This window comes from Hypanus sabinus, chromosome 29, assembly GCF_030144855.1.
Source record: "Hypanus sabinus isolate sHypSab1 chromosome 29, sHypSab1.hap1, whole genome shotgun sequence".
Taxonomy (NCBI): domain Eukaryota; kingdom Metazoa; phylum Chordata; class Chondrichthyes; order Myliobatiformes; family Dasyatidae; genus Hypanus; species Hypanus sabinus.
In genome coordinates, this window is record NC_082734.1 from 2,610,723 (window position 1) to 2,623,576 (window position 12,854).

A 12,854-nucleotide genomic window follows, 5' to 3' on the forward strand; every position below is an offset into this window, starting at 1 on the left:
GGTGAGGATGGTAGTTGAGTCGGAGATTGTGAGAGACTGGGAAGTGGCGGAGAAGTGGGAGAATGTGGGTGACGGAAAGGGGGTGACGGCGGGCGGGAGGGGTAATTCTGGATCGGTTCCCAGGATCGTTACCTGCGGACGGCGAGCTTCACTCGGTGATGGACACTGACGTTCAGACTCAGTCTGTTGTCCTGGAGCGTCTCCGGTGCCTCATTGTCACTGGGGTGGGAAGAGGGAGGGGAGGCATAGAAAGAGAGAAACGTGGTGAGAGAGGACAGGAAGCTTGTTGTTTGGAGAAGAAAAGGGCGAGAGAGATGCGCAAGAGAGGGTGGGGGATGGAGGAGGCAGATGCAAGGGAGGGCAAAGGGAGGGAAAGAGGCACATGAAGAAGAGGCGTGGGAGGCAGAGAGGAGAGGAGCGAGAGAGAGGAAGAGAGAGGAAGGATGGAGAGAGGGGAGACGGAGAGAGAAGGTAAGAGAGGGACAGGGAGGGGAAGGAGACTGGGGGAACGGATGAAGAAAAGGAGGGGTCAAATCCGGGTGGGAGAGGGACAGGGAGGGGAAGGAGAATGGGGACGGACGAAGAAAAGGAGGGGTCAAGTCTGGGTGGGGGAGGGAGAGAGAGAGGTTGAGAGGATTAAAAGAGGGCCAACGGGAGAAGCGAGATGATGAAGTAAGAGGGAGTGACGTAGTGGGAAGGGATTTGGAGAGACAAGGAAAGGGGAAAGGGCTAACAGAGAGTTGGTGAAAGAGGAAGGGAGAAAAAGACGAGGGAAAGGATAAGGTGATTGCAGAAGGAGGGGAGAGGGAGAAAATGAGCAGAACATAAGAGAGAGGGGGAGAAGCATTAAAGAGAAGGATGTTAACAGAGAGGAGACGGCGTGAGGGTATTGAGGGGAGGGAGACCGGAGGGAAAAATGGAGTAGGGGTGTCAGCGAAGGAGGAGCAGTGAATTCATGTAGGGTGAGATTGACAAGAGCCAAGAAAAATCCTTACCTGGAGAGATTCAAATTCATCAGAAAAGAATTACTCAAGTTCCCAGTGTCTGCGACATCAAACGTCACCAACAGTGAAACCTAGAGAGGAAGAGAGCGTGAGAGTGTATTGTAAACTGACCGTGTCTCAGTCCCTCTCTCCGAACGTGGGGGTGGGGGAGCAGGTAAACCATACACTGACCGGAGATTCTACTTCATCTCTCTCAGGGAGATCCGAACACTCACTGGTGTCTCTCAGTCCCTCTCTCTCAGTGTGAGATCTGAACACTGACCGGTGTCTCTCAGTCCCTCTCTCTCAGGGAGATCTGTACACTGACTGGTGTCTCTCAGTCTCTCTCTCTCAGTGTGAGATCTGAACACTGACCGGTGTCTCTCAGTCCCTCTCTCTCAGGGAGATATGTACACTGACCGGTGTCTCTCTCTCTCACTCTCTCTCTCTCTCTCTCTCTCTCTCTCTCTCTCTCTCTCTCTCTCTCTCTCTCTCTCTCTCTCTCTCTCTCTCTCTCTCTCTCTCTCGCTCTCTCTCTCTCTCTCGCTCTCTCTCTCTCTCTCTCTCTCTCTCTCTCTCTCTCTCTCTCTCTCTCTCTCTCTCTCTCTCTCTCTCTCTCTCTCTCTCTCTCTCCCGGGAAGATCTGTACACTGACCAGTGGCTCACCTCTGTTTTCTCTCTGAGGATAGGATGACCGATGTTACAGCTGGTGTGGACGTTGCCTGTGACAGCGGCCCCGTCTGTGCAGGTGACTTGAACTTTTCTGTTTAACTGGGGGGAGGCATTTAATTATCGTTAGATGTGAATGAACCACAGGACGGAGGGGCGGCGGGGAGGAAGGTCGGTGGAGTGACGGCGAGGAGCGAGGTCGGCGGAGGGGCGGCGAGGAGAGAGGTTGGCGGAGGGACGGCGAGGAGGGAGGTTGGCGGAGGGACGGCGAGGACGGAGGTTGGCGAAGGAGTGCCAGGAGGGAATTTGGCGGAGGGGCGGCGAGGAGGGAGCACAGCGCAGCGGGATTGGTGTTGTGTAATGGTACCTTTACGACTGTAACTCTGCGGAACGAAATTACCGCTGGATGCTCGAAATGCAGAACAGGGAGGCGGGCGAGTTCTGCTTTATTCTGCAAGTGGATCGTCACCTCGAGCACGTATCCCGGTTTTATCAATAAAACTCCCGAACTATAGGAGATAGCGAATTAGTTCGCCAGGCCACAAACAACAGAAAATCTGCAGATGCTGGAAATCAAAGCAATACACACAAAATGCTGAAGGGAATCAGAGGCCAAGGAGCCCCTATGGAAAAGAATAAACAGAGGACGATAGGGGCCGAGACTCTTCAGGATGTCTCTCGACAGTTTACTGTTGTTTATAGATGCTGCCTCGCTGCTGAGTTCCTCCAGCAGTATTGTGTGTATTAATTTACCATTTGTCGGGCACCGTCCTGTATCCGTCTTTCCCGTCTGGCACCGGGCGTCGAGCACCACGCCGACTTTTCCCATTCCACCCCATGGAAGCCGGCATGGAATACGCTGTCCTGTCCCCTGCCCCTTTCTGGAAGTGTGAGTTGGACACTCTGCCCCTTCATCCACCCCCAACCACTCCCACTTCCACCCTACCCTCTGGGAACAGGCATCAGACGCATGTTCCTCCTACACCCTCTCCTTTGGGATCGGGTATAGGACACACGGTCCTCTCCTCACCACTGCTGCCCCCGAGACCAGACATCGACACACCATCCGCTGTCCCCTGGGAATGTTGTATACACCTACCTTGGTAAGTCAGCAGCGAGATGTAAATCGGTGACGCATCCGTGCGCACCTCTGCAGGAGATATTGAACGGGATCTGGGAGTTTAGACGGAGAACGTTTTATTTTCTGGGACAGAACTCCGGAGGGAGAGATGAATCAGTCCCCGACTTCCCCGTTCGCATCTCCCACCCTAACTCCCGATATCTCCTTGTTCAAACGTTCCCATCTCCTCCTCAAACAAGAGAAAATCTACAGGTGCCGGAAATCAAAGCAACACACTCAAAATTCTGGAGGAACTCAGCACGTCAGGCAGCATCAATGGAAAAGAGTGCAGTCGACGTTTCGGGCAGAGACCCTTCATCAGAACCCAGTACTTCCATAGATTCCGCCCGGCCTGCGAAGTTCCTCGAGCATTCTGTGTGTGTTGCCTGCCCCATTTCTTCTGACTCCGGACCAGTCACATCTATCCGGGAGACAGATCTCTCTGTCACGGAATTTATCCCTTTTCATCGATTCAACAGCATGACAACAAGCACTTCGGTCCAAGTAGACGACATCGAGCCAGATTCCCATCTAATCTGGTTCTAGTTGCCCTCGTTTAACCGATATCGCTCTAAACCTTTCCTATCCACGTCCCTGTCCGAGTGTTTTTAAAATGTTCTTACTAAATCTGATTTAACCACTTTCTCCGGCAGCTCGTTCCATAAACTGATCACCCTTTGGGTTAAAAACTTGCCTATGGGGTTCCTGTTAAATCTCCTTCCTCTGATATTAAACATGTCCTTGATTTCTGCCCCATTGTTCTTGATTTCCCACCCCTGGAGAAAATGTCTATGCACATTCACTCTATCTGTTCCCCTCATGGGCCTAGACATCTCTGTGAGGTCGCCCATCAGTCTCCTACACTCCGATAACTAAAGTCCCAACCTGCCTAGTCTGTCTCTGTAACTCAGTGCCTCGAGTGCCGCCAACATCCTCGTATATTTCCTCTGCATTCTGTCCAGCTTAATTGCATCCTCTCTACAGCAGGGCGACCAGTACTGAGCACAGTATTCCACGTGCGGCCTCATTAGCGTCTTGTACTCAACGTCCCAACTCTTGTACTCGGTCTCCTGACCGAAGAAAGTCAGCATTCGCAACTCCTTCTTCACCACCCCACTCCCACAACCTTCAATGCTGACTAGCAGCCCACCCCAGATAAGACCTACCATCCAAGAAAGGCCCTGGACGCACTTGTGTCGGAAGGCCGGCTGGACGCCGGGCGGCCCAGCCCCGGCATCGTCCTGTATGCAGTATTCTAGCAGAAACTTCACAGGGTTGAGGAAATCTTCCATGCAGTCCTGAAAAGAAAGAAAAGGAGTGAGGGACAAAAAGAGGGAGGAAGAGTCCCATTCACAGATCTCCCAGGCTGTTCTAACGGTAGGGAAACCGTGAACAGGAATCCAAGTGCATTCTAATGAGAGGAGAGCCCTGAAAGGTGCTGCCAGTGTGTTCCAATGATAGGGGAATCCCAAACGGCAATTCCAGTGCGGTGTTACTGGAGGAGAACTCTGACATGGCTTCGCGATGTATTCTAACGGGAGGGAGCCACAAACGGTGACCCGGTGTGCTGTTACAAGACGGTAACGACGATTCTTGTGTGGCCTAACGGAAGAGTAATCCTGAACAATCCCTTATAGTCTTCCTGGTGTGGTCTAACGGGAGCTGAAACTCTGATAGGGGACTCCAGTTTGGTATAATCGGAGAGACTCCTGCACGGGCCCCCCTGTTCAATCGAACCCGAGGAGAACCCCGAACAGTGTTCGCTGTGTTCCTACGGTAGATGAACATTCCGGCCTGTGTGACCTTATGGGAGAATTCTGAATGGGGCTCCCGGTGCCGTATAACACTCAGGGAGCCCTGCACTGGGCTCTCAGTGCAGCGCAACGGAACAGGTGCTGGGGACGGTCTGTGTTACCTGCACGGAGATGTTCAACGGGATGCATTTGCGCCGTTGGGTGAGAGCCAGCTGCTGCACGGCCTTCTTCCCTGACGCTGAGAACCACAGCCGGTTCTGCTGCTTCCCGGGATCGAGCTCTGCCGTGAACTCCAGTGTGACGTTCAGTGGACCTGGGTAGGTGGGGAGAGCAGAAACGGGTCAGAGGGGCAGGACAGAGACAGACCACAGATCGGACCCCACACACGATCGCTGACCTGTCCCCTGAGCTGACCACTGATCGCTGACATCCCCGGACATGACCCTGTGATGAGCTGTCCGAACACCTGACCGTTCATGCGAGCCCTGACCCGATCACTGACCTGTCTCTCCCGAGCTGACAAACGTCCCAATTGCTGAACAAAACCCTGGCCCCGAATCTGACTCTTGGACAATTACTGACCTGCCTGAGCTTACTGCTGACCCGAGTCCTGGTTCAACCCTTGACGCTTGACCAAACATGACACCAAATCCGACCCCTAACGTGACTCCTGATCCGATCACTGATTACATGACCCGAGCTGATCCTGACATGCACCTCCCTGAAATTATCTCCATCCTGAAGCCTGACCGGGCCCCTGATCTGTGAACGGTCGCGACACCCAACTCACCTGGGGGTGGGCGAGAGCTGGGGGTGAGCAGGAAGCAGAGGTGGCCGGTGAGGCTAGGCGTTCTGTCAGTTCTCCCCATCTCACAGTCCGGTTCTGGCCACGGGATCTGCGCCGGCTGGAAATTTAACTCTAGATGTAGTTCCATAACCGGACGACTCCTGGGGAAATGGAGGGAGGGAGGGAGGGAGGTGGATGGTGGGAAGTGGAGAGGGTAAGGTGGAAAGGGGAGGCGAAGAGAGGAGAGAGGGTACGTAAGTTGAATGAGGAGGGTAGAGGGATGAGAGGGGAATAGAACCGAGATAAGGAGGGAGGAGATAAAGAAACAAGTGGGGAAACAGACCGGCCAAGTCGTGCCATGCTGCTCTCCCACTCCGCGTTGTCATTCCCTCCCTCCTACTCTCAACCCCTCCAACTCCGTTTTTCACCTCTCTCCCCAGTCCAAGGTATGCCTCAATACGTCTGTCCAACCCTCCTCCACCCGCCCCACTCTCTACGACGCCCCACGCCCTCCCTCCATCCCTGCCCCCCTACTTCTGCCCACCGTCTACCTCTATCCCATCCACACCCCTCCAGCTCCCATCGCTCCATTTTGTAGGAGGTACCTGAGGATGACAATCCCTCCACGAGCCCCCACCACCAGATCCGTCAACCCATCTCCGTCCAGGTCCGTATCCCCGACGATAGAACTGCCAAAGTACTCCAATCCTGGGGCCGCCTTCCTCCCCTCGATCCGCTATGTCAGGTGGGGGGGGCAAGGAAGGCACAGGTTATTGTGTGTGGGGGGGGCACAGGGATCGGAGAGTGAAGAGAGAGATAGAACATAAAACATAGAATAGTGCAGCACACACAGGCCCTTCGGACCACAATGTTGTGCCGACCCTTAAATCCTGCCTTCCATATAACCCCCACCTTAAATTCCTCCGTATACCTGTCTCGTAATCTCTTAAATTGCACTAGTGTATCTGCCTCCACCACTGACTCAGGCAGTGCATTCCACGCACCAACCACTCTCTGAGTGAAAAACCTTCCTCTAATATCCCCCTTGAACTTCCCTTCCCTTACCTTAAAGCCATGTCCTCTTGTATTCAGCAATGATGCCTTGGGGAAGAGGCACTGGCTGTCCACTCTATCTATTCCTCTTAATATCTTGTATACCTCTATCATGTCTCCTCTCATCCTCCTTCTCTCCAGAGAGTAAAGTCCTGGCTCCCTTAATCTATGATCATAATGCATGCTCTCTAAATCTCCTCTGTACCCTTTCCAGTGCTTCCACGTCCTTCCTACAGTGAGGCAACCAGACCTGGACGCAGTACTCCAAGTGGGGTCTAACCAGAGTTTTATACAGCTGCATCATTATCTCACGACTCTTAAACGCTATCCTTCGACTTATGAAAGCTAACATCCCACAAGCTTTCTTAACTACCCTATCTACCTCAGAGGCAACTTTCAGGGATCGGTGGACATGTAACCCCAGATCCTTCTGCTCCTCCACACTACCAAGTATCCTGCCATTTTGTACTCTGCCTTGGAGTTTGTCCTTCCAAAGTGTACCACCTCACGCTTCTCCGGATTGAACTCCATCTGCCACTTCTCAGCCCACTTCTGCATCCTGTCAATGTCTCTCTGCAATCTTCGACAACCCTCTACACCACCAACCTTTGTTTCATCTGCAACACAGTCAGTCCGTGTTGGCAGGAACATCTCTGACTCCATCACACTGAGCTCTGTATCCCCACACGGCTCTGTGCTCAGCCCACTGCTGTTTACACTGCTAACTCATGACTGTGCGGCCAGATTCAAGGGGAACCTGATCATTAAATTTGCTGATGATACCACAGTGGTGGGGCTCATCATGATGAAAATGATGAAACAATATACAGGGAGGAGGTCTAACACTTAGAAAGCTGGTGCAGTGACAACAACTTGATGCTTAATGTCACCAAAACCAAGGAGATGATGGTCGATTTCAGGCAGTCTCAGCCTGAGCACACACCCCTCAGCACAGGCGGCTCTACAATGGATAGAGTGGAAAGCATCAAATTCCCTGGGGTGCAGATCTCGGACAATCTCACCTGGTCCAGGAACACCACTGGGATTGTGAAACGGGCCCAGTAGAGATTACATTTTCTGAAGAAACTTAAACAAGCATCACTCCCCACTAACATCTTAACTACATTCTACAGAGGCGTGGTTGAGAGTGTGCTGACCTTTTGCATCACAACCTGGTACTCCAGCTGCAGTGCTGCCGACAGAAAAGCCTTGCAGAGGGTGGTTAGGGGAGCAGAGAAGGTTATAGGGATCTCCCTATCTTCTGTCCAAGACCTCTTTCAGAGTCGATGCCTCCAGAAGGGGTCGTTAAAGACCCCTCAGATCCTCTCCATTAACTGTTTGTTCTTCTGCCATCAGGCAAACGTTACAATATAACCATATAACAATTACAGCACGGAAACAGGCCATCTCGGCCCTTCTAGTCCGTGCCGAAACCTTACTCTCACCTAGTCCCACTGATCTGCACTCAGCCCATAACCCTCCATTCGTTTCCTGTCCATATACCTATCCAATTTTACTTTAAATGACAATACCGAGACTACCTCTACCACTTACAGGAGCATCAAAACAAAAATCCACAGGGCTACTAAACAGCTTCCTCCCACAGGCAGTCAGACTGCTAAATAGCTGCTCTACCTGACTCTGCTTTGGACACTTTTAACTTGGACTGGACACTTATAAATTGATTTTAACTGGCATGTAGCTGCTGTGTTTTACTCTTTATTGTTGTGTTTACTATTTATTGTTGCGTTTGTTATTTTATGATTGCACTTGCCCCTGGGAAACGCTGCCTCATTCTGCCCTGCAGAGTTTATGTATGGTTGGAATGACAAAGTTTTGAATCTTGAATCTTGAATCTTGAAACTTGCCAACCCACCCTTCTGCCCCTTCAACCAGGTCGTTAATAAAAATCACAAAAAGTAGAGGTCCCAGAACAGATCCTTGTGGGACACCACTAGTCACAACCCTCCAATCTGAATGTACTCCCTCCACCACGACCCTCTGCCTTCTGCGGGCAAGCCAATTCTGAATCCACCTGGACAAACTTCCCTGGATCCCATGCCTTCTGACTTTCTGAATAAGCCTACCATGTGGAACCTTACCAAATGCCTTACTAAAATCCATGTAGATCACATCCACTGCACTACCCTCATCTATATGCCTGGTCATCTCCTCAAAGAACTCTCTCAGGCTTGTTAGACACGATCGAGCCTTCACAATGCCATGCTGACAGTCCCTGATCAGACCATGATTCTCTAAATGCCCGTAGATCTATTCTGTAATCGGTCCTACCTTCAATCCTGTCATCCTTTTGTTCTTCACAATAACGCCTTGGGGTTTTCCCTTACCCTACTCGCCAAGGCCTTCTCATGTCCCCTTCTTGTTCTCCTCCGCCCCTTCTTAAGCTCCTTTCTTGCTTCCCTATGTTCCTCGATAGACCCATCTGATCCTTGCTTCCTCAACCTCCTGTATGCTGCCTTCTTCCACCTGACTGGATTTTCCACCTCATTTGTCACCCATGGTTCCATCACCCTAACATTCTTTATCTTCCTCACCGGTACAAATTTATCCCGAACATCCTGCAAAAGATCCCTAAACATCGACCACATGTCCATAGTACATTTCCCTGCAAGAACATCATCCCAATTCACACCCGCAAGTTCTAGCCTTATAGCCTCATAGTTTGCCCTTCCCCAGTTAAAAGTTTTCCTATCGTCTCTGATTCTATCCTTTTTCATGATAATGCTAAAGGCCAGGGAGCAGTGGTCACTGTCCCCCAGATGCTCACCCACTGACAGATCTGTGACCTGACCCGGTTCGTTACCTAATACTAGATCTAGTATGGCATTCCCCCTAGACAGCCTGTCAACATATTGTGACAGGAATCCGTCCTGGACACACTTAACAAACTGTGCCCCGTCTAAACCATTATAACTAATCAGGTATCAACCAATATTAGGGAAGTTAGTCATTTGTTTACTCTTCTATGATTTTGAGCCCCGACTCAATTTTCGTATCGCAAACACGGGGAAATCTGCAGATGCTGGAAATTCAAGCAGCACACACAAAATGCTGGTGGAACGCAGCAGGCCAGGCAGCATCTATAGGAAGAAGTACAGTCGATATTTCAGGCCGAGACCCTTCGTCAGGACTAACTGTTTTCATAACAATAACAATACCATATACAACCTTGAGATTTGTCTTCTTGCAGGCAGCCACATAACAAAGAAACACAGTGGTAGAGAGCGAGGTAAGGAGGAAGAGGCATAGGGAGAGGGAAGAGGAGGAGGGAAATCAGAGGGAAGAAGGGAAGGGGAAGAGAGGCGAGTGAGGGATCAGACCCATCGGTCCATCCATTCCTTCCCAGCCAACATTACAACTTCAGATTGTCGCTTTTGCCCAAGTTTGGCCCACATCCCTCTAAAGTCGTTTTCCAGTCTATGTAGCTGTCCAGCGTCTTTTAACTGTTGTTAATGCAGCTGGCTCAACCAAGTCTTCTGGCAGTTCGTTTAATATACGGACCACCCTCTTGGTGAGCATGTTGCTCCTCATGTCCTGCTTAAATCTCTCATCTCTCACATTAAACCTGGCCTCTGATTCTTGATTCCCAACCCCGAGGAAAAGACTGTACGCATTCATAGAACATAGAATAGTACAGCACAGTACAGGCCCTTCGGCCCACAATGTTGTGCCGACCCTCAAACCCTGTCTCCCATATTGCCCCCCACCTTAAATTCCACAATATACCTGTCTAGTAGTCTCTTAAACTTCTCTAGTGTATCTGCCTCCACCACTGACTCAGGCAGTGCATTCCACACACCAACCACTCTGAGTGGAAAAACCTTCCTTTAATATCCCCCTTAAACTTCCCTCCCCTTATCTTAAAGCCACGTCCTCTTGTACTGAGCAGTGGTGTCCTGGGGATGAGGCGCTGGCTGTCTACTCTGTCTATTCCTCTTAATATATTGTACATCTCTATCATGTCTCCTCTCATCCTCCTTCTCTCCAAAGAGTAAACCCCTAGCTCCCTTAATCTCTTATCATAATCCATACACTCTAAACCAGGCAGCATCCTGGTAAATCTCCTCTGTACCCTTTCCAATGCTTCCACATCCTTCCCATACTGAGGAGACCAGAACTGGACACAGTACTCCAATGGTGGCCTAACTAGAGTTTTATAGAGCTGCATCATTACATGGCGTCCCTTAAACTCTATCCCTCGACTTATGAAAGCTAACACCCCATAAGCTTTCTTAACTACCCTATCTACCTGTGAGGCAACTTTCAGGGATCTGTGGACATGTACCCCCAGATTCCTTTGCTCCTCCACACTTCCAAGTATCCTACCATTTACTTTGTACTCTGCCTTGGAGTTTGTCCTTCCAAAGTGTACCACCTCACACTTCTCCAGGTTGAACTCCATCTGCCACTTCTCCGCCCACTTCTGCGTCCTATCAATGTCTCTCTGCAATCTTCGACAATCCTCTATACTAACTACAACACCACCAACCTTTGTGTCATCTGCAAACTTGCCAACTCACCCTTCTACCCCTACATCCAGGTCGTTAATAAAAATCACAAGAAGCAGACGACCCAGAACAGATCCTTGTGGGACCCTGTGTAGGCTTCCCCCTATTCCCCCCCTATTTATTCACCCTATCTCTGCTCCTCATGGTTTTATACACTTCTGCAAGGTCACATGCTTATTTGCCTACGCTCCAGGGAATAAAGTCCCAACCTGCCCACCCTTTCTCCATAACTCGGTCCCTTAAGTCCCGGAAACATCCTCGAAAATCTCTTCTGAACGCTTTCCAGCTTCACAGCATCTTTTCTGCAGCAGGGCGACCTAAAATGAATACTAGGTTTTTTTAATTCATCCAGTCCTACACATCGCCAATCTCTGAAACCATCTCTGACCCCTACGAACCAACCCGGTTCTGGACCCCCTTTCTCCCCGACACCATCACCACATCCTCCTCTACGTCCCTGGTCATATCAAATTCCATAAATATCCCAGCCAACGTCTTGTACAACAGCACAATAATGTCCCAGCCCCTGTACCAGTGTCCTGAATGATGTGGGCCAATGTGCCTAATGCCTTCTTCACTACCATGTCTCATGTGCTGCCGCTTTCAGGGAACCATGTACCTGTGCCTTTCCGTCCCTCCGTTCTGCAGCAATCCCCGGGGAGGGAGCGCTGCAGGGAAGGCAAACCCAAGGATCGGCAGAGACAGAAGGATGGAGTGATTGGTAGAGGGAGATAAAGTGGGAGTGAGGAACGGAGAGATGGAGGGGACCATGGAAGGTCAGAGAGAGGATAAGATGGAGAGAATATAGAACTCGGGGCAGATGGAGAGAAGGAAAGAGGAAGGATGGGACAGAGACTGAGGGGTAGAGAGATTGCATGAGAGAGACAGAGAGGACAGAGAAGAGAAATGGAGAGAGGACCAGAGTCACAGAAAGAGGGAACGGGCGGGTGAATTGATGGATAGAATTTTGTTTGGAGGAAAAGAGGCAGAGAAGGCGAAATGGCCGGGGGGCAGACTATAGGATCAGTGGAGGGAGGGAGGGTGCAGAGGTGGAGAGAAAGAAGAAAGGAACAATGGAGGGAGGGAAAGATAGAGAGAGGATGGACAGATGGAGTGGCGGATGGAGTGCTGGAGTCGGGGGTTTGGACAGAGAGGAAGCGGCAGTGAAAATGAGAGATCAGAGGGGGGAGAGATAGGCGGAGGAAGAAAGTACGGATGGATGGAGGGAGGGAGAGACAGGAGGAAAGCGCGGTTGAGGGATGGAAGACTGAGATGGAGGGATAAAGGGAAAGTGGGAAGGAGACGGTTCATCCCGCACGCTTCCCGAACCCTCACCTGACTGTAGCCCTCCTCCAGCCCACCGGAGACGCCCTGATAGATGTAGACGCTGCCGCGGTGGTCGCCCTCCAGTGGGGCCCCCACGGCAACGTCTGACAATCCGTCCCCGTTCAGGTCACGCAGGACCGCGATGGAGGCCCCGAAACGTGCCAGGCCATCCCCCCGTTCACTTTGCAGCGAGCCCTTGCAGTAGACGGTATCCTGGGAGGGTGGAGGAGGGCAGGATGCGGGGGGAGGAAGAGAAGTGAGAATGGGAGTTGGGTGGGGAGAGGCGAGGTGAGGGAAGGTAAAATAGAGGGAGGGCAGGAGAAGAGGTTCTCAGGCGGTAGGACGGGGGTGAGGGGCGAAATGGGAGAAGAGGGAGAGAGGGAGAGATAAAGGGGAAGGGATGGGAGAGATTGAGGAAAGACAAAGTGAAAGAGAGTCTTGTTTCAGTCTTTCAATACCAGTCTGCCTCATTCCCTCCTTCCTTTCCCTCGCTCTTCCCTCCTTACCCCAGTGAGGGGAGACGCTTACAGGGCTTGTGTCCTGGGGCGGTGCCTACACCAAACCCTACACGTCCCTTCCCTTCCCTCATCTCCATCTCACCCCGTCCCCATATCCTCCCTCTCCCCGTCTCTA

General features: G+C 51.4%; 1 protein-coding gene across 5 annotated transcripts in view; it reads right to left on the reverse strand.

Moving 5' to 3' along the window:
- LOC132382879 (integrin alpha-M-like) overlaps window positions 1-12,854 on the reverse strand; it is a 66,496-nt gene that overhangs the window by 6,556 nt on the left and 47,086 nt on the right. For all 5 annotated transcript variants that reach the window (XM_059953383.1, XM_059953384.1, XM_059953382.1 and 2 more), the window contains 10 exons: window positions 12,231-12,434; window positions 5,919-6,049; window positions 5,317-5,474; window positions 4,688-4,839; window positions 3,939-4,070; window positions 2,752-2,825; window positions 2,020-2,161; window positions 1,650-1,754; window positions 996-1,075; window positions 133-219 (listed from right to left, as the gene is read on the reverse strand). In XM_059953383.1, the coding sequence (XP_059809366.1) occupies window positions 133-219; window positions 996-1,075; window positions 1,650-1,754; window positions 2,020-2,161; window positions 2,752-2,825; window positions 3,939-4,070; window positions 4,688-4,839; window positions 5,317-5,474; window positions 5,919-6,049; window positions 12,231-12,434 (1,265 nt within the window). The remainder of the gene's footprint in view (window positions 1-132; window positions 220-995; window positions 1,076-1,649; window positions 1,755-2,019; window positions 2,162-2,751; window positions 2,826-3,938; window positions 4,071-4,687; window positions 4,840-5,316; window positions 5,475-5,918; window positions 6,050-12,230; window positions 12,435-12,854) is intronic.